General features: G+C 38.4%; 1 protein-coding gene across 1 annotated transcript in view; it reads right to left on the bottom strand.

Moving 5' to 3' along the window:
- The window catches only part of myg1 (myg1 exonuclease), a 33,164-nt gene extending 13,421 nt beyond the window's left edge, over nt 1–19,743 (bottom strand). The window contains exons 1-6 of the mRNA XM_036151933.1: nt 19,402–19,743; nt 18,629–18,741; nt 7,913–8,072; nt 6,023–6,172; nt 2,383–2,505; nt 315–496 (exon numbers count right to left, since the gene is read on the bottom strand). Of these exons, the coding sequence (XP_036007826.1) occupies nt 315–496; nt 2,383–2,505; nt 6,023–6,172; nt 7,913–8,072; nt 18,629–18,741; nt 19,402–19,683 (1,010 nt within the window). The 5' untranslated portion in view covers nt 19,684–19,743. The remainder of the gene's footprint in view (nt 1–314; nt 497–2,382; nt 2,506–6,022; nt 6,173–7,912; nt 8,073–18,628; nt 18,742–19,401) is intronic.
- Between the last annotated feature and the right edge of the window lie 63 nt (nt 19,744–19,806).

The following is a 19,806-nucleotide window of genomic DNA, read 5'->3' as shown; positions in this document are numbered from 1 at the left end:
GCGCTTCAACACAAAGAAAGCTCTTGAAACGCGGTCTTAGACTGTTCAGTGGGAAGGTTTCTGTGCGAGTCAGAGCCACAACACTCCAGAGGGTGGAAGCTGCTTGATTTCTGCAAAGGTGACTTCCTTGAGATGTTCCCTACACACGTACAATCCAAAGTTGTGTCACATACAGCAGATGTGGCCTTTAACTGACCTTTAACAACAAATAAAAGCAACTAAATTCTCGAGGTGTGTGTCTCAATAATATATATATTTATACACACACACACACACACACACACACCGTATATAGACATTAAACAGAAACACACCTGTTTTGGAAGGTGTTGAGCCCTGCAGGGACACACTGGACCCGCCACTGGCCGTTCTGGTCTGGGTAAAGGACAAACTTGATGGGAGTCTCCACGCCGAGCTGTTGCTCTAGCGCGAACAGATGCTCCTTCCAGGGACAGCCACCCTGAGAGAACAGCAACACCTCTCCACTGGGATCAACCTGGAGACAACAAAGAGGGGGGGAAACTTCCATCAGTGAATTTTCTTCCTAGCCTACCATATCAGATGTTTTGCCACTGAGAGCTGTCTGAGAAGTTGATATGAAAAAAATGTGGATGAAAAAGGGAAAACTTGCTGGCGGATGACTGAGATGAACCATCTGTTTTTACAGTCTGTCTCCGGCTAGCTTCAACCAATCAGATTAACAGAGTGGAACCAATTAAAAAATAGCAAATTCTTAACTTAATCAGAGAAGAGAGGAGTGAAAACATCCTCTCTGTCAAGATGTAAACTTTAGTAGCGTTTTTCTCTTCTCTTTCCTAGTCAGGAAAACATGCAACATTGGATTGATACTGCACCCAAACAAGCATCTCCAGACACAACTAAAGCAATCTGGCCAGAGTTTAATTGTCATGATGTTGACATGAATATTTTTTAATGACCTTAATCTTTATGAATTTATGTTTTTTTTTTTTATTGATAGAGGGCAGCCAAGTTCTGCCCCAATCCAAAGTAATAGTTTTTTTTTTTTTTTTTTAGACATGTCGGCTCAAACTGATTTGAGCTATTTGTACTGTGTTTGTCAAAGTTTTTAAAGGTTTCAAAAGCCAGAATTGTCTAAACTATGGCAGTACTTCAAGATGGGCAATGATAAACAGTAAGTTTTGATGTCTGAAAGGTTTTATGACGAACACCATACATGAAGAGCTCCAGATGTTATTCAAGGGCTACTGATGAGCTGACCATAAAGACAAAGTCAGGTTTTTTTAAGCTGCTAAGTGAACTCAATGGACTTAGACAAGTTGTCTGCTAAATTTTCTACTAAATAAATGTTTGAGAAAACCTTTAAGGCCACATTTTGGCCGATTATTGCTGTGCCCGCATGTGATAATGTGCACACTTTGTGCAGCCAATTGGAATAATTCTATTTCATCTCGTTTTAATCACATTTAATTATCGAGATAATGTTAAGATTAAAATAAAATGCACTTAAACCAGTCAAACTAATAAACATAAAGATCTAAGGGATGCAGAAAGAATTATCCCACTGAAAAACAACAAGTGGATATTTCTTTTCTATTTAACAAAATCAATTATTTTGTAGGATTCCTGGGAATGTTGCAGTTTTATTAAAGGGTTTAATTAAAGGGTAACCTGGCCAGCCAGATCGATAATGTGTAGCACGCTAGTTCTGCACATCAGCAATCTGGGACTGCTCCATTTGAATGTGTTTGGGGAAAGGAGGGAAATTCAGCTGAACTCTGAGCTGATTGGGCGAAGAGACTAGTGCCCGCCTACCAAAGGTTGGTTTTAGCCAGTCACGTTGTCAAATTAAAATGTACGCAGCAGGCGTTATGAAGCTAAGCTAGTCAAGGCACATCTTGCAGTTCAAATACCAAAGAAGAAACCATGGATCCTAACTAAAAAGATTTGATAGCAGCAGATAAGCTTGTGGCCTGCTATTTGACATTGATAACACTCCAGCAATTTATGTCAATGTGTAACCATTAAGTGCTTCATTTATTTGTTTTTCATGCGGGAGGTGGCAATTTATGCATATATTTCATGATTTTTAAAATGTAAATCTTTAACATTTTATTTAAATCTTGAAGGCTGTGAACACGTCTTTTAGGCACGGGAAACATACTGAAAATCGCCCCCTTGTGGCAAGGCAGAAACAGAAAAAAAACTGAGTTAATAGCATTTAAGTTGAAACGTAAATATTCTTCCTCATCATTGACAGCAAACATGAATTTTTCAAGATAACCTCACCATCCTAAAATGTTTGGTTTACAATTCTTTTGTTTTTTTCAGTGCATTAATAAATACACATTTGTTCTATTTAACAAAAAGGGGAAAATAAACCTTGAGGCACAGCCCTGTTACCTGATGTCTCTCTTTGACCGCTTGTTCAACAATTGTTCGAGCCGGCAGCCAGGAGGACTTGTAGAAATCCAAACGGTCCAGGAACTCCTCCCCAACCATCTTCAGAGCCTTCCGGAAACCCTCCTTGTAATAAATAATAATAAAAGTTAATTTCAAAGCTCCATGGTGGACTGTGTTAAGAGCACGATGAAGATGCATTCATCTAAATTACATCTTCGTAAACAAACAACGACATACATGTTGCAGACAGATGTCTTTTTTTGGCCAAGGAAAATAAAGACCACAATAGGGGGTTTTCAGTGACGTCACTGGTCAGCTTCCGGTCCGCCATCTTGGGTGGCATATTATCATATAATATCGCGAATGGATAAGTACGCCAGCACGCTAGAGCCACCAGATAAGGACGTATATCTGAGGAAATGTTCCATGATCGACCATATGGACCCCTATGCCCTCCACGGTGTCTTGTTTAGCACTAATCCAGATGATTGGCCAAATGTAGACCCCGGATATAGTGCATTACAGTGAAAACCCTCTGCACACTCTTGAGGAAATGAGAGCTTACAAGGATCTAGAGGCTCACAAGCAGTTCACATCTGGTTGGGTACGAGATGTAGAAGTTTATGTACATGAAGGAAATCGCCATCATACGTGGACGGGTGAGTTTTAATAAGATGGTAAAAATGTAAACAATCCGACGCAAATGCGACGAAAATGCGTGACAGCTTCTGCGGTGGCTGACGGCCGGCGGTGGCTGACGGCCGGCGGTGCGCGAAAGCGCTTGGCTGCAGGGCCGATCGACGCCGCTTGCAGCTTTAATTATTTAAGCAGAACAATGACCAGTGCAAAATTAAGTTGTATTTACCGTATTTACGCCGGTAGGCTTTTGCCTATCGGCGTAACCCGGAAGTAGCGTGGACGTCACTTTGCATATCAGACGTTTTATCATTAATAAGCGCACAGTAAGAGAACTTAATTCTATTTTTGGATGTATTGATATTTATTGATACTATCGTGGAACCAACAGATGAGAAAATGGTAAAACTAACAATCCCAACAATACAGTCAGTTTGTTCAAGCATAATTAATTGGTATTTATCTAATAAATCCAAATTCTTATCATAAGAAAAAAAAAATCAAGATAACAATAAGCATTTCAATAAATACCCATCTCTAACAGCAATAAAGATTGAAATTTGCTATATTGTGCAGCTCTAGAAAGGATATAGAGATGCATTCAGCTTTCACATTAAGAGCTCTGTTGGAGCAATTTTACAGAAAACACCTGACAGCATATTGTGGCAGTCTGATACTGATAATTGTTCACTTTAAGATAAAATCCATACTGGTACATCCTTAAAGGGATCTAAGAAAATAGCTGTGCAGTGTTTGTCGTCTAGAACCTCAACAAAGTCTTTATTTACTTTTAAGTGCACTGTGTCCTGTTCTAAAGAAAGAACAGAAAAGGTTTGACAATTTGTCATAATTACTAGAGCATCTTAGTAGCTCTTCTGAGAGGTTCAAAGATTTTAACAAGAGTGGGCAATTTTGGATAAAGGCAGGTTTAGCTCTGCTGAACCACCTGCTTTAAATAAGGGGAGCCTAATGGAGGTTTTCAAAATGAAAGGAATCTCATTTGTCTCCAGGGAAAGGTTGAAAAGAAAAGTCTGATTTTGCTCATTTTAAGTGAAAGAAATATAAACCCACTTATGTTTAAAAATTCTTTGGCTCATTATTTTCACAACATGATATCTACAAATCGACTGTGTGTCACATGAAATAAAACGCGGAACAAAGGTATCCACACACAGCTCGACAGTGTAGGGCAGGGAGGGCTCCAATCTGTATGCATCTTTTGGACGGTCATGGATGGAGGAGACGGAAATCCATTAAGTTTTTCAATTATGAAAAAACAGCCACTGCTAAAAGCTCACAGGTTAGTCTACCATAAATCCATCTCAGTTTTCCAGTGGCTCAGAGACGGCTCGCCAGAACGATCAGCTGCTGTGGAAATTGGGGGAAAAGTACAGGGACAAAAAAATAATAATTGTGTGAGCTGAATTGTAAAAAAAAAACAAATAGGCCAACTTGTCCCCTGAGAGTCCTTACAATGGAAAAAGAAACCATTGGCACAGTCAACATATTTGCAAGACTGGGCAGCCCATATCTCATGAGAGCTTTCTGGAAACAGGTGATGATTCCCTGAAGACATTCCCATCCTGCACTAATGAGACAGAAAAGTGACACCGGGTTGTTGCAGAGTCGGTTTCTGTTCGGCTTTAAAAACGAACCTCTGGACACTAATTGCTTTGCATCCGTTTTCCTACTTGCAAACCCTTTCAGCCCATTTAGGATTTTTTGTGTCAAGACAGCTTGTTCCTTATGTGTGTCATTATAATTACGTGGGATTTCTTTAACGCAGGAATCCTCTGCGTGCAAAAGATATATATCCGATATCAAAGCAAAACAAAAGGGTGGTTTCAGGCAGTTGAAAATGTATAAAGCGAGGAGGTTATTCATCAACCCTAATGGAAGTTAGGGTCATTTTGTCATTATGCTGAAGCATAATTAGACAAGATCAATATCACTGAATATGAATGGTTCTTTCTGTTATTAAACGTTGTTCTGAGCCAAACAAGCTTCTAAAAACAAACCAGTTGGTCATCATTATTACACATTAGATTTAAAAAAAAAAAAAAAGCTTTCATGCTTCAAATGCCTTAGATGTAATGCATAAGTTGCATTTAGCATGCATGGATCTATAAATATGTAAATTGCTCCTAGCCTCCGTTTCCATTTTCTGCTGGTAAGTGCAGCAAACCTTCACCTTTGCTTCAAACGCGTACAACTATGCTTAACAATAAATGGCAGGGTAAAGAATCGGGGTAGTTCAGTGTTGTGTTCAAAGCAGAAACAAAAAGCGACTAAGGTCAAAGACAAGAGGACAAAACTGTTTTAAGATATTATCTTCAAAAGGTATAGGTATTATGGTTTTTGACTTGAAATTGGTGTCTGCTTCCTTTTCAACAGATATGGACGGAAAAAAAATGAAAAGTGAAAAGAAATTAAAAAAATATTTTTAAATGTATAAACCTGAATGTGTGATTTATGCTTTTTTTGTACTGATTTTTTTTATTAAATTGATTTATGCTGCGTTGTTATTCTAGGACTGTTTAATTCAATGTGATTTACATGTTAAAAATTTACATCTGAAATTTAACATATTAGATCAGTTCTGTAACTTATGCAGCTCTCTGTACAGTGTGGGAGAATACAAAACGAATTAAATATAGTTGTCGAAGATAACTGCAGGGAAGAAGTTGACAAAATATTTCCTTGGAAGTTTTATAAAGTCTGAACTGAGTCAGAAGATCTTACTTGTGTTTCAATCCTGGTGGGAAAAAAAAGACTGAAATACACGCATAGTTTACCGATTACTGCCCAGTATAAAGCTTTTCAGTGCAGCCCTTATTTTTAGTCAACATTTAACAAACAAAAATGTAAACAAAAGTAAGGAAATGCATCAACAACTGTAAATAAATCGGCATCGAAGTTTTTTAAACAGCAGCGGAAACCAGTTGTGTTTTCCATCCCTCTCCATGTGAGAGTAAGCTGCACATGCACAGTCACATGCGCCCACCTCAGTATCCTGACTCTTGCTGTTCCAGCGTGGATTCAGATGTGCGACACGTGCACTCAGCGTGGAGGAGACGGCGTAGCGAGCCTCTCCGTCAAACTGCGAGATGCCGTTGTCCACAGCATCCACCTCCTCCACAAAGTTCTCGTACAGCTGGAAGCAAGCGAGACACGCTCAGTACTTTGAATCAGTAAGGATAATCCACTTTCTGCTTTTTCTTTAAACATTAAATCTGTTTGAGATTGACAAAGCCATTAAACACCAAAAGGGCATACATGGGGAAAAAAAACTTACTGAGACAACTCCATTGTGAATAAGACAGAAAACGTAGAGACAATAAATGCAGGGTTTAAAGGAGACTAATAGAATCTTATCTGGGGGAGAAATTTTGAGTCTTCAGTACATAGGAAGGTCAAACACCAAAGAGCTGACATTTTGCGAGAGGCTTGCGTGCGAAACAAAGCTCTGGGGCAAAAATAGACGTTCGGCTCGTCTAAACCAGCTGAGGACAAGACGCGAAACACACGAAAATGAATTACGCCTCAGCTACATGCAAAAGGATTATCTATGGCTTTAAACACAGAGACACATCAAACGAGTCTAGACGAAATGACTAAACGGCACTGATATTTATGTTGACCTGAGCTTTAGCAGCCGAACGCTGCCTGCTGAGTGTTTCTGTTTCCCCGTCTTTGGAAACACATTAAATCAAATCATTTCAGTCCTCATCCCTTACTGACAATAATCAAGAGCAGGCACATATAGACTAAACCAGGGGTGTCAAACATACGGCCCCGAACAATTTAGTCCGGCCCTGTGGCTAAATGCATCATCATTATCAAAAGAAAAAAGAAAAAAAGAAATGGCAATAAGAATTGTCTTAATGCCAAAAAGAGCTCATCAGATTTGACTTTCACAAGTGGAGCAGTACTGCTTTTGCCATAGTGCTCCGCTTGTTTTATGAATGTGAATAGTTTTATTATGATTCATGCGGGGAATATCTCAAATGATATAGACACTACAATGGCAAAGTAGGAGAGGAAAGGAAGAACAAGAAGGAAAAAAAAACAAAAGGTGAAAGAAAGAGGAGATAAAGGGAAGAGAATGATAAAACAATTATTGAAAAAAACATGTACTTTGTTTAATTGAAAATATGCAGTTCCTATATTGTCCACGAGGGTTGCTGTGTTTTAATTAGCAGATTAAGCTTCAGTTGTGGGAAAATTTAAATAATTTCTTAATTTTTATCTGTTTGATGTGTTTTGTCATGTAGGACAGTGTTTTTAAGTTCCAAAAAATGTGAATAAATGTTTTTCAACATTGTATAATCACTGTGATCAGGTCTTATGCATAATGCACAAGTAAATGTTTAACTGAGTAAAAGTATTGTTGAAATTGCACATACTTTTCTTAAAAACGCTGAGGTTATTCATAATATATTGTGTAAAAGTGAAATTAATTTAATATAAAAATCAACAACAAGTCCACTTTTATTAGTTCTATTTAATCTTGCAATGAGTTAACTCGTGTGGCCCTCTTGAGTTCAGATTAAGCTGTATGCGGCCCCTAAACCAAAATGAGTTTGACACCCCTGGACTAAACAGTAACAAAAGGAGCATTTTACAATTCTTAGAGCACCATTGTTTTGTTTTGTTTTTATTGTAGGTTGTACACTTTTTACTCTAACCTGATTAAATGGGAGAGCCCATTTAATCAGCTTTTTGTCGCCATAGCCTTTGATTTTTTGACGAAAAACTCACTGTACTCCTTTAAGCAGATCAGACAGTAAACAAACCGGAGGAAAATCCGTTTTTTACTGTTACTATAGTAAATTAAACACGATCAGAGGAAATAGACTGGCAGCCGTGTATCTTTTATCGCTTCTGTTCTCACCTTGTCAAAGAGCACCTCCAGCTGCCCGTCGTCCTCCTTCAGCTGCGTCAGCTGGGCCAGCAGTCGACGGCCAAAGTGCAGATAGACCAGACCGGCGGAGCTGAGCTTGGTCACCCACGGCTTCTCTGGACACAGACTGTGGAAGTTCTCTGTGAAAGTCCTGAAGGGAGAGAGGATCATCTATTAGCTCAAAACAGCACCACCAAAGCGTTCTCTGTATGACCACGATACTGTTCTGCACAAAGAGAGCAAAATATTTAATTCACCACAGTTTCTTAAAGTTAGACTAGGTGAGAAAACATCTGGTCAGAACAACAGTCAGCTTGACGAGCGCTGACTGCTGACCAGCTGGTTGGAAATTCAAATATCCGATCTTATTCTGATGAAGTGAACACACCAGACTGAGTGAAAACAAAACTCATTGGTGTAGATGCGGTTATTGAGGGGAAAAAAAAGACTGGAAGGTACCTGCTTGCAGAACGAGCCTGATGGAGCCACAGAGACGAGAGCGGCTACTTAACACTGGGATCAACCGATGGAGGTTTTTTTTAAGGCCGATGCGGATACAGATTATTTTGACATCTGTCTAACCGATCCTCAATATGTGCTGCTGATTATCTGGGGCGATTCTTAAAGCCGATATAGCTTTTTCTTCCTCCATTTTCATGAGAAAAAAAATTATACAATCATAACATGTTACACAAGTCTCAATTTAAACAAAAAACAAACAAACAAAGATTAGATGTGAGTTTTTATAGCGCGTTCCATTTGTCCTCAGTAGTTGGATTTCCCACCTCCGGGTCAGAAACTTTAACTAGAACAGCCCCTAAAGTCGGCATTACGAGTCGGAAAATCGTGCGACAGGATGGTACCCGACTTTTGTATTCACTTACTTAAAGGAATATTTAATATTTTATATTTACTAGGGGTGTGCAAAATATTCGTCATGACGATGCATCGCAATTCTAATTTCCTTGATCTACTGCATCGATTCTTGACGCCAAGTATCGATTATTAATTTTAAAAAATTAATAATTAAAATTGCATGAATGGTTGGCGAACATCAGCCAAAAACAAGTGGAATACAACTTCATTGGTTTAAAAGACCAGTGAGGCCATGTAAACGGCACTGATTATCCTTATTTTGTTCCCAAAAAAAAGTTAAAAACAAAGCAACTGGACTTGTTTTCCGTAGTTGAAGACGTCCTTATTTTGTTATTTTAAGTTTTATAAATCCTAAGCACTTTTTGTCAGTGTGTCCAGTCCAATAATAATAATATTTGTGTCCAGTAACAGTAATATGTGTTGTCATGGCAATACCTCCAAAAGTCATTTCAATAAATACAGCTATAGATGAATTCAGTTGTTTTCAGTTATGTATCAATTGAAGACACTATCCATACACAGTCAGCCAGCCACTGGTAATGGCTGTAATTTTTTCTAACAGTATTCAGTGAAAATATCGCAATGCATCGTGATACATCGCAATAATTCAAGTATCGTGATGCATTGTGATAGAATCGGATCGTGGCATGTGAATCGTGATTTGAATCGAATCGTGACTTCTTTGGCAATACCCACCCCTAATATTTACATGTTTAGAAATAGGCCTGTAGAGGATAAATTAGAGCCAGTCTCAACGATCAATAGGAACAGACCCTGCTTATGAATGCTGAGCAGCTTTTTGCATTTTTCCACTGGTATTTTGATTATTCATCTTTGGTCATGAGCTTAAATATGTTGGGAAATACCTTTTAAGGCATAGCTGTAAATCCATTACTACCAGTGGACATTTCAGAGAAAATAACATGTCAAAACATCCTCTATAAAATACAAAGTACAACAAAGAAAATGTAAATGGATTTCCAACAGCAAAGGTTATGGAGCTACACTTCATTAACTGATCAATAATTAGTGTGAGAGCCTCTAAAACGTATATATGTTCTGCAGGTTCTGAGCCCTGAAGCTTTCAAGCATGTGTTCATACAAATGTTGGGAGAGGAAACTGTTCACATCATCCTGGAAGGGTTACAGGGCTGTTTCTGAGCAGTTTGCAGGCCATCATCTTACAGACAACAGGATTCCCTAGCGGAAAAAGACTCAAAAGAGTTGTCAATCTTCCTGGCGGGGTTGCTCTCGCAATTTTGCCACAAGGTCAGAGCAAGCAATGTTCAGGGGAACTGCAAAAAGCATAAAAATGTAAAAAATGTTCTTGACAGTACAACTGGGAGAATATTTAACATGTATGGCAAATAGGGCGACCAAGGGAAAGACCGTTTATGAGAAAAGAACATTGCAGCACGATACAAGTTTGCAAAGTGCATCCAAAGAAACACCAGTTTGTAGAGTCAAACATGTAAATAGCATTCTGCTAGTTGGGGGATTGTGTGTTTTCTTTTTGGTAGGAGTGTTCGCATGTGGGGCTGCAAACAAATCCATCAAAAGTCGGATAAATTGATGGAAAGCTGTTCAAAAGAATGGGCCCAAATTGCTCGACATTGATAACATCACTCAGAAAATGATTACTCAGGTCGTTGCTGCTAAAAGTGATTCTAGTTGACATTGTATTGAGGTTTACTTACAATTACAGTAATTTAAATCTTAGTTACTGTTAGCTAACTGAAGTTTTTAAACAGCTGTCTCAAGATGTTGTACGACAACAAGAGACTGCTGCACAGATGTCTGTCACGAAATGCTAAAATGCAGAACTGCTGTTAAGGTTATGTACTTGACCTTAACGCTATTATTTGATCTCATCTTTTGTGTTTGTCAATTCAATTCAATTCAATTTTATTTATATAGCGCCAATTCATGAAACATGTCATCTCGAGGCACTTTACAAAGTAAAAATCAGTCAGATTATACAGATTGGTCAAAAATGTCCTATATAAGGGAACTCATTGTTTGTCCAATGAGTTGCATTTTTATCCCCCACCCCCCCAGCATGTCCTTAAGCGTGAGCACACACAGTCGCTGCAGGTCACCCCTCAGACACGTGCTGAGTTGGGTGGGCTCCAGCCATGAGCTACTGCTGGTCATTTAATTCAATCTTAATTAGGATGCTTTGGCTACAGCGCAGCAGAAAGCAGCACGTCAAATGAATGAGTGACATGCTGGGGAAGTAGGGGGCAATCACAGCCATTAAAGGGCTAATTGGTTGAGCTATGTCAATATGGAGGGTATTGGAATTATAGGGCGAGAGGAAAGAAAATCCCTAGCTGAAAACGGAGAAAGCCGACCATTTTCATATTTGCCACAAAAAAGTCATCAGATGTGCTCATGTGACATAAATCTTACAGCATGTGTCACACTGAAGCATAAGAGGGAAAGATAAAAGGAAACAGATGGAAGTGTTTTTGCAGAAAAAGTTTTGAACAAACTTTAGATGCGTATGTTTACAAGCTAAACTACTTTATGTTTCTGATCCCTCTAATCATTAGAAGGATTGCTTTAAGCTCTGTGTGTGTGTGTGTGTGTGTGTGTGTGTGTGTGTGTGTGTGTGTGTGTGTGTGTGTGTGTGTGTGTGTGTGTGTGAACGCTTCATGGACTTAAAGCATTAAAAGAAACATCCAGCTTCTTGAAACCATCAATGATAGAAAATTAGACTTGAGAAAGGGGGCAGCAAATTTAAAGCAAATTTTTTTGCTTTAAATTGATTTCAAGAATATTTTAAATGCGACAAAAATCCAAACATCATTATTCACTGTTTGTGTTTTATATTTTAAAGGGAGGCTTATATCACAACATGTTATAGCTCTCCTACAGATTGCCGTAGGACAATCTTGGGCACCACCACCTTCTGTGGATCAGGCTTGTTCCATCAGATTGTGCAGATATCACAGAGATGTTAATTCAAACTACAACCTAAAAGGATGTCAGAAGCCAGGTCAATGCATTGTTATTTAATGAAAGGACCGTCAGAGCAGATTTTGTGGAGCTGCAGGGTGCTTTGTCGTATGACATCAGAGTTGAATGCACTTATCGAAGCCAGACCGCTATAAATGTCAGAGCCTCTCCTCCTTCAGTGCTGAAACACAATTATGGTTTAATTCCTTCGGCTTTAATGTTGTCACTTTAAAGTGTATTATAATAACAGGAACCTAAAATGCCAAATAAATTAAAATCTGGTGAGATCGCATTAAAATTCTCTGTGAATACAAGTGGTTTGGGCAGCATGCGGTGTCTGCAGGTCCGGTTTTCATGCAGAGGTGCGACCTCTAAACTACATTTCAATTCCAAGTTCATAATGGTATACCACTCCTTCAGTCCAGCAATGAAAGGAGCAACTTGCACAGTTTGAAGAAATAAAATTCATGCTGTATTCTGATTTGCTAGGAAAGAACAGAGAGTTTGTTTGCAGACGAGTAACAACCTCTTTAATCCCTGCCAAATCTTAATCCTGGATATTTTGCCTTTTTTTTCCGTTGATGTTCGGGAAAACTGCTTCCTCTTCTTACACACGTGTCATGTTTTGGTTAATAACCTTCAGAGATTAAAAGTTTCTTACTTTAAAAGCAGTCTTGGGGTAAAGCTTAGAATTAAGAAGACACCATGACTTCCCCATTCTAGAGTTGGTATGGAACAAAAATTGTCTGATGTGCCTTTAACACGATGAGAGCAAACATGCCCTTTATAATGTACAGTAAAACACGAGGATTCACTCTGACTTATGAAAAACGTGGTGCACTACAAACAACAGAAAGATGAAATCTAAAGAGAATAAAAAAACATCAGACCTGCACTTTATTCCAACGTTCTAAATGTTAATTTAAAAAAAAAAACCTGCACTTTAGTTTATGTGATAATCAGAAAACAAGAGGGCTTCTTTCTGTTGAGAATTTAATGGAGAGTCAGGTTGAGTTGCGCAAGGGCTCCCCTCTCTGCACGCAGTGAGGAGCGCACAATATCTCAAAGAGAAGGCAAGATCATAAAGTTCATACATGTTGTATACACTAGAAATTAAAACATGTAATAAAGTTACAATGAATGGTTTTGAAAGGGTGGGGGTAGAAACTGTGGGTTAGACTTTCAGACCCTCCTACGGTTAGATGACCATTAACTCATCTCTGCTGGGTTAACCTTGATCCCAGCAGGAGAACTTGTCAATTTAGGTCAAAATGTTGTCAGAATCTGTAGCTGGCAGCTGTTTTGGCCTCTGAGCAAATATTCACCTCACTTCAGGTATTTACCCCAACCTTAAAGAAAATTTTTTTCTTTAACTTAACTGCCTTGTCAAATGTTAGAGTTCTGAAACGGATATGTTCTGAATTTTATCAATTGTGCCTGTTAAAATTTAAGTGTGACATGAAAATATTGTACTTCACTTCTAAATATGAGAAATGCAAGAATTAAAAGGATTGCAATCGACCCAAATGAGAAACTAAACAACAAAAACAACACGTAACCCTTATACAGTCTTACTGACCGACGTGAGACATTCGGATTTAAATATTAATGTATGCATTGCAGGGATCGCACAGTAGCGCTGTTGCCATGCAGCAAGAAGGTCCTGGGTTCAAGTCCTACCCTTGCCCTGGGTCTTTGCATGCGTGGGTTCTCTCCTGCTTCCTCCCACAGTCCAAAAAACACTGTTTTTCTTCTTAGGTGTGAGTGTGTGTGAGAATGGTTGTTTGTCCTGTTTGTCTCTGTGTTGCCCTGCGATAGACTGGCGACCTGTCCAGGGTGTACCCCGCCTCTCTCCCATTGACAGCTGGAGATAGGCACCAGCACTCCTCGTGACCCCACAAGGGTTAGAAGATGGATGAATGTACGCATTGCAAATTGTGTGGCAGTAGGAATTGCTTGCTCAGAAAAGTTTAAAGAAGCAATAGAGATAAAATCATCTCCTTTGTTAGGCATTAGCCACTTTAAACTGTCACTTCCAAAAACAAAAAAATAATGCATTTTTGTGAAATTAAACTTAAAAATGCTTTTAGCTAACAAACATTTAGTAGCATGTTAGCGAAGGCTAACAGGCCCCCTAATTGTACATTGCGGATATTGTTAGGATACGATAATAAGCTAATAATAGCATATTAACTAACTAATAATAATAACTTATTTGCTTTCACTAACTGCTGTTACGTAACATGCTAAAAGTAGCATGTTAACTAACGCTAACACATTACCTAATAGTATTAGACTAACTTTACATAATGTATGATAGAAGGAATCGTTATATATATATATATAAATATCTAAAGAATAGATTCCTAGACACCTGTCACTATAAAGAACAGCTGCAAAGATTTTTGCACTTTACCTCAATGTAATTGTTATATTTATCTGTTTTTTTAATCTATTTGTTTTATGTCGTGTCCCTTTAACGATTCTCCCACAGTTAAAAATAGCTTAGAAATGCCACCTTGTTTTAGTGTAAGCTATTTAATAAAAAAAACAAAACAAATATATTTTATTATGAATCACAATCAGTTTAGCATCTTTGAAAAAGCAAAAAAAAAAAAAAAAAACTTGTTTGCTTCTTTGTATAAAAAAAAAAAAAAAACGGATATCACTATCTGTCTGACGCCCCACAAATCAGTTCATCTTAGCTTTGCACAGTATAATGACTGGAAACATGGAACCAGTAATTGACTGGGTCTAAATTGACTGCAAGTGATTACAGGTCAGTCATCAAACTACCGTCTTCTTTCAGTTGACCCTTTTAAGGGCCTCCAGAGTGGATTACCTCTATCTCATCCTGTCCGTAGCATCCTCTTCCATCACCCCAGCTCTCTTAATATCCCCCTTCACTACATCTATAATCCTTATCTCTTGGTTCCCCATTGGTAGCTTCATATCTAACGTCCTTTTTCCAGTTCATCTAATACTCCTCCACTCCTACTGGTTTGTTTCTCAACCGCTAAACCTAAGCTCTTTCTCTTATAAACTCAATCGTGCTACCATAATATACAATTTTAACTTAATTTTAACTAGTGTATGACAAAGAGCTCATGAAAGGCTTAAATTCATGTCTTCATTGTATCGATGCAGCTGTCAAGCTCATGTGTCTAATTGTCCGTTTTTTCCAACATTCAGCCCACTTATAGTCTTTCTTTTTGTTACAATCATCGTCAGCATATGGACATGACAGCCACATTCTCCTGTGGCATCTGACTGAGTCGTGCCAGCCTCTGAGCCTCGTGAACCAACAGCAGGGGGGAGGATCGATTGAAGGCGCACTAATTACCACTAACCGTCTAAGAGCACAAGATCTCTGACATATACGTTTATCACCATAGCCATAAAAGCCATTTCTGACTGCCATCAGTAACAAAACACATGGAATAGGCTATTTACACGTGACGAGACTTCAGTAAAATCGGTTCTTAGAACGTTTGCAAGGAAAACACAACGCCTGACCTTTCATGGTTCAAACAGAGACAGACTGACTCAATATTTCAGAACAGGAACCAACGGGAGAGTTACTCCGAAGATCTAGATAATGAAAACATCCTTAATCGTAACATCTTGACGTTATAGTAATAAAAACACACTGGCACAATGAATTATGTTAGGGACAGAAAACACTATGTGTAATAAATTAGATTAATAACAGTGTGGGCTCAAAGATAGGGCAAACTAGCACATCATAATCTAAGTCTGTTAATGTTATAAAGCTACATTTCTGTCTAGCAGATACATTACTAAAACACAGACCTGAAATTGGCCTTTTTTACTCCACGATGTTTCAAACATACACCAGAAAGGGAAAAAAAAGCCTGGTGGAATATCTTGCCTTTAATTTGCCTTATTGGCATCAGGCACCAGCAACATTATCAGTAACTGAACTAGAATCCAGTGGAGAAATGCTCCGAATATTTAGTATTTTTCTAAATCTTCAATCAAAAAACCTGTGCACTGAAGATGAAAGAGATCATCACTTGTAGCATCAGCACACAGCTGAACTTCCAGCTGACAGAGACAGGGAGAAACTCACAGTGTGCATGACCCGGGCTGCAGACTGCTCAGCCTTATATACAGCTTATGTCCTAATCAGTGAACGGTTTGGCATTTTGTTTTGCTCTGTGATAAAAACATTTACAGTACACATAATATAATGAAAGAAGAAGAAAAAAAAACACTCATCAGCTAAAATCTTAGGAAATGTAGAACAAACTGATAAAACTATATCAATTTGTCAATTAAATTTCCTCCAAAATTCAACTTCCTACTTTAAAACACTTGAAATGTTCTCACAACTTAATTTAGAAGTGAATATAATTAGATTATCTGCAAATCAAGGGCTATTTTTACTTGCATTTTATAAAGCTTACTCAGCTTTTTAGTAAGGCTGCTCATGAATCTGCAAATATATCTGAAATGCAGCTATCAGTATGAACGACACTAAAGGCACAACTGAAATGTCAGGAATTCACACTTTGCATGGCAATAATATATTTCAGCTGTTCCATGGACTCTCACTTCAGTAGATGTCCACTTTGGACAGTGGCAAAAAATGTAAGGTGAAAAAGTGTGCTGAAATTCTTTTAATAACAGATGAGGAGGAGAGAGAGACATGAGGAAAATACTGATTTCTCACACCTGATATTGTGATTCGAAGCCATTAACAAAAATTCCAAATTTTTAGAGATACACCAGAGGTTGGAATCTGCCAGGTTCCCTCTTATGTATTAAGATCCTTAATCCTAATAATCCTAATAATCCTAATAATAATAATAATAATAATAATAATAATAATAATAATAATAATAATCAGAGGAATAACAACAAAAATGGTAATAGATTTTTTAACCCAGATCAGCAGGTCTCAAAGAAAATCAGAAATTTCTAGCAGCCTGCAAAAGCTCCATTGGAGGAGCTCTACTAATTTTAAGCAGGCCTAATGGTTAGGAAATCAGTTTATAAATGAAATCAATAAAGCCCAGAGGTCAGAAGGAGAGCTGACCATTTGAGCTAACAAAAGAAGTGTGGAGCAATAGACGAAGAACAGGTCTATCACGTGTATAGCAGAGACATCTAGAACCAAAAATGAGAAACCAGGAAGAGAGCAGAGCACAAAGAGTAGGGTGCTGGTCATTTCCCTCTTTCCACTATGTCATACTTATTCAGTTTTGCCCTCTGGAGCAGTAAGTCTGTAACAACCATGCGTCGGTATAACCCACCCTGGGGACATTTGTACTTGCTTTTCCTTGTACTTTGCCTTTCCTTTCTCCAATAGCTAAAATCTACAGCCAGGAGGTAACTTAAAGATGAAAAGCTATTTTGTATCGTTAAAAATTTCAAGCTTTTATTTCTTGTAGTTTCGATGATTTTGGCTTAAAATTCAGTGTATCAGATAAGTAGATTACATAAGATCAACAGCATAAAACAAAACTAAACCAAAATGTCAGGCTTCAGAAAGGTATGTTCATTTCTATTCACACAATACTTGGTCTGGTCTCCTTTTGCATGAATTACTGCATAAATGAGGCGCAGCATGGAGGTGTGTGGATCTGCTGAGTTGTAATGGAAGCCCAGGTGGCTTTTAAAGCAACCTTCATGTCATCTGCATTGTTGAGTCCATCTTACGTTTGACAATGCCTCATAAAATCACGGTTAAATTCTTTTGAGACAGACACTGGCCAATCAAGCAGTGTGACATCATGGCCATTAAACCAGCCTTTGGTACCTTTGACAGTGTTGGCTGGAGCCCAGTTATGAAGGAAAATGAAAATAAATTTTGGCAACAGGAAAGATGCTTCCAGCTCATGCGTGCCAATGCCTTGACTCCAGCCTCAGTCCAATCCTTATGAAGCTGCCCTAAATTATTCGATGGATTTTGGGTGAAAACATCTCAAGGTTGTGGTTATCCCTGTTGCACCGTAACTTCCTATGAATGTGCTTGGATTTAGCACTCGGTGAAAAACCACCTTATTTAGCAATGACCTTTTGTAGATTTCCCTCCCTGTGGAGGGTGTCAATGGCTGCCTTGTGGACATCTGCCGTACCAGCAGTCTTTCCCATGACTGTATCGCCTTTTAGAGACTCGGGAAACCTTTGCTCAAAACAGTTTTGAGTTAATTAGCTGATTAGAGTGTAGTGCCATGACATAAGAATTTCCTTTATTGTCCCATAATGGGGAAGTTATGGACCGAAAGTAGCAAAGACACAGATGTTACACACAAGTTATAGTAATAACAAAAACAAGCTAATTTAAGCTACTGTTAGTACTAAAGGACCAGAGAAAGAGCTTATCAGAAAGGCCAAAATAAAACTAAAAATAAACACCAGAGTAAGTATTGCACAATTATTGATAATATGGCATACTCACGTAAAAAAAAAAAAAATCGAATATTCAAGTTGAACAGTGAGAAAAACGGCAGCCTATTTACAGAACAATATGAGGTAATATGCAATATGCATGATAAAAAAACAACAACATCTCAAAGTAGCTAAGGTGTGCGCCTTAGCATTTGAGAGATAGAGGAAGATGTTTCCAATATTTAACTTTTTCAAAGTATTATAATTCATCTTTGGGGTCTCATTATCTGTAAGCCATAATAATAATAAAGGCTTGGAATAATTCACTCTGTATGGGATAATTCTATATAACATGTGTGTTTAACTTTCTGAAATGAAGGACAATATTTTTTGACATTTTTACACAAAATTCAACTTTTTTTTGTACCTGTATACTGATGTACAAAGGATAAGTATATGCATACAAATGTGCTTCGAGCTGCCAAACGGAAGCAGGCTGGGATAAAATATTACCTCTGGTGGTGATCATAGCGATGCCTCTTGGAGTCAAATTCTCCTCCCACGTCAACAACAATATCACATTCTGCCAGCAGTGCTGCGTCTCTTGTCCGAACAATTTCAGCATCCTGAGGGAAGAATCATTAAAAGTATTTTTGGTTACCGTATTTTTTAAAGATACAATATTTTAAGTTAGAAACTGCACTTGCAAATAATATTTGTAGCAAGTTGAATTGATTTTCCACATCCTATATTCTGACACCGTGGCGTGTACAGATATAGGGAAATGGTAAGGACGTTGTGATGATCCAAAACAGATGCGTCTACCCTTCTGGGAAATAAACCAAAAATCACACTTTACTCAAGGTTTTATCTTTCTGTTAGTTCTGCTATTACAAATTCCCTAAAGTCTTTTTTTTCTGGCTTTGTGGACTACATTTAGATTATTGTTTTAAAGTTCAATTTGGATTGTACTACATTTTACCCAACACAAATGGGTAAAATGTTTCACTTCTTAAATAACGGCTTCTTTCAGAATGCTATTTTATACCAAAAACAGGCCACTAACAAAAACATGACATCAACAAAATCGCACATATGGGAAAAGTTGATTTTGGAGTAAAACTTTTCAATAGAATTTACCTCCAAAGTGTGCAGAAGAGTTCCTGGGACTATTTGTTCAACACCACAGCGCCCCCTCGTGGCGCGTTGAAGTACACACAACAAGCAGCGGGCACAGACTTTAGAAGTACCCGCGGAAGCTGTAATTAATCGCTGGCTGTACCTACCGCGTACTCCGGCAGCTGACGGAGAAAGAAGCAGGCCAGCACCTCGTCGCAGTGGAAGGTCCCGTTGTGTGTTCCGATCTTTTTAACAGTCATGTTGTCGGTGCGGATCCTCTTCGCGTCAGTGGACATAAATCGTCGCTCTACGCCCGAAATGTTCACAGAGCTAAAACGACCCCAGCTGGACAGTACACGTAAGCTCGTTAAAGACCGAAAATGTTTTTTGTTTGCTACCGAAGGAGATATTTTTGCTAATCTAAGCGCAACACCTCGTGCACACCACATTCGGGATAAATCCACACGACAAGCGGTGTTGGCGGGCACATTCAGCTGCCGGACCGGATGTGACGTACATGTTATGTCATGTGTGGGGAAGGAGTTACTTTTCTTACATGTTTACGTTTTTAA

The sequence above is a fragment of the Fundulus heteroclitus genome, chromosome 20, assembly GCF_011125445.2.
Source record: "Fundulus heteroclitus isolate FHET01 chromosome 20, MU-UCD_Fhet_4.1, whole genome shotgun sequence".
Lineage (NCBI taxonomy): Eukaryota > Metazoa > Chordata > Actinopteri > Cyprinodontiformes > Fundulidae > Fundulus > Fundulus heteroclitus.
Note: the sequence above shows the minus strand (reverse complement) of the source record. Positions and strands in the feature narration are given on the sequence as shown.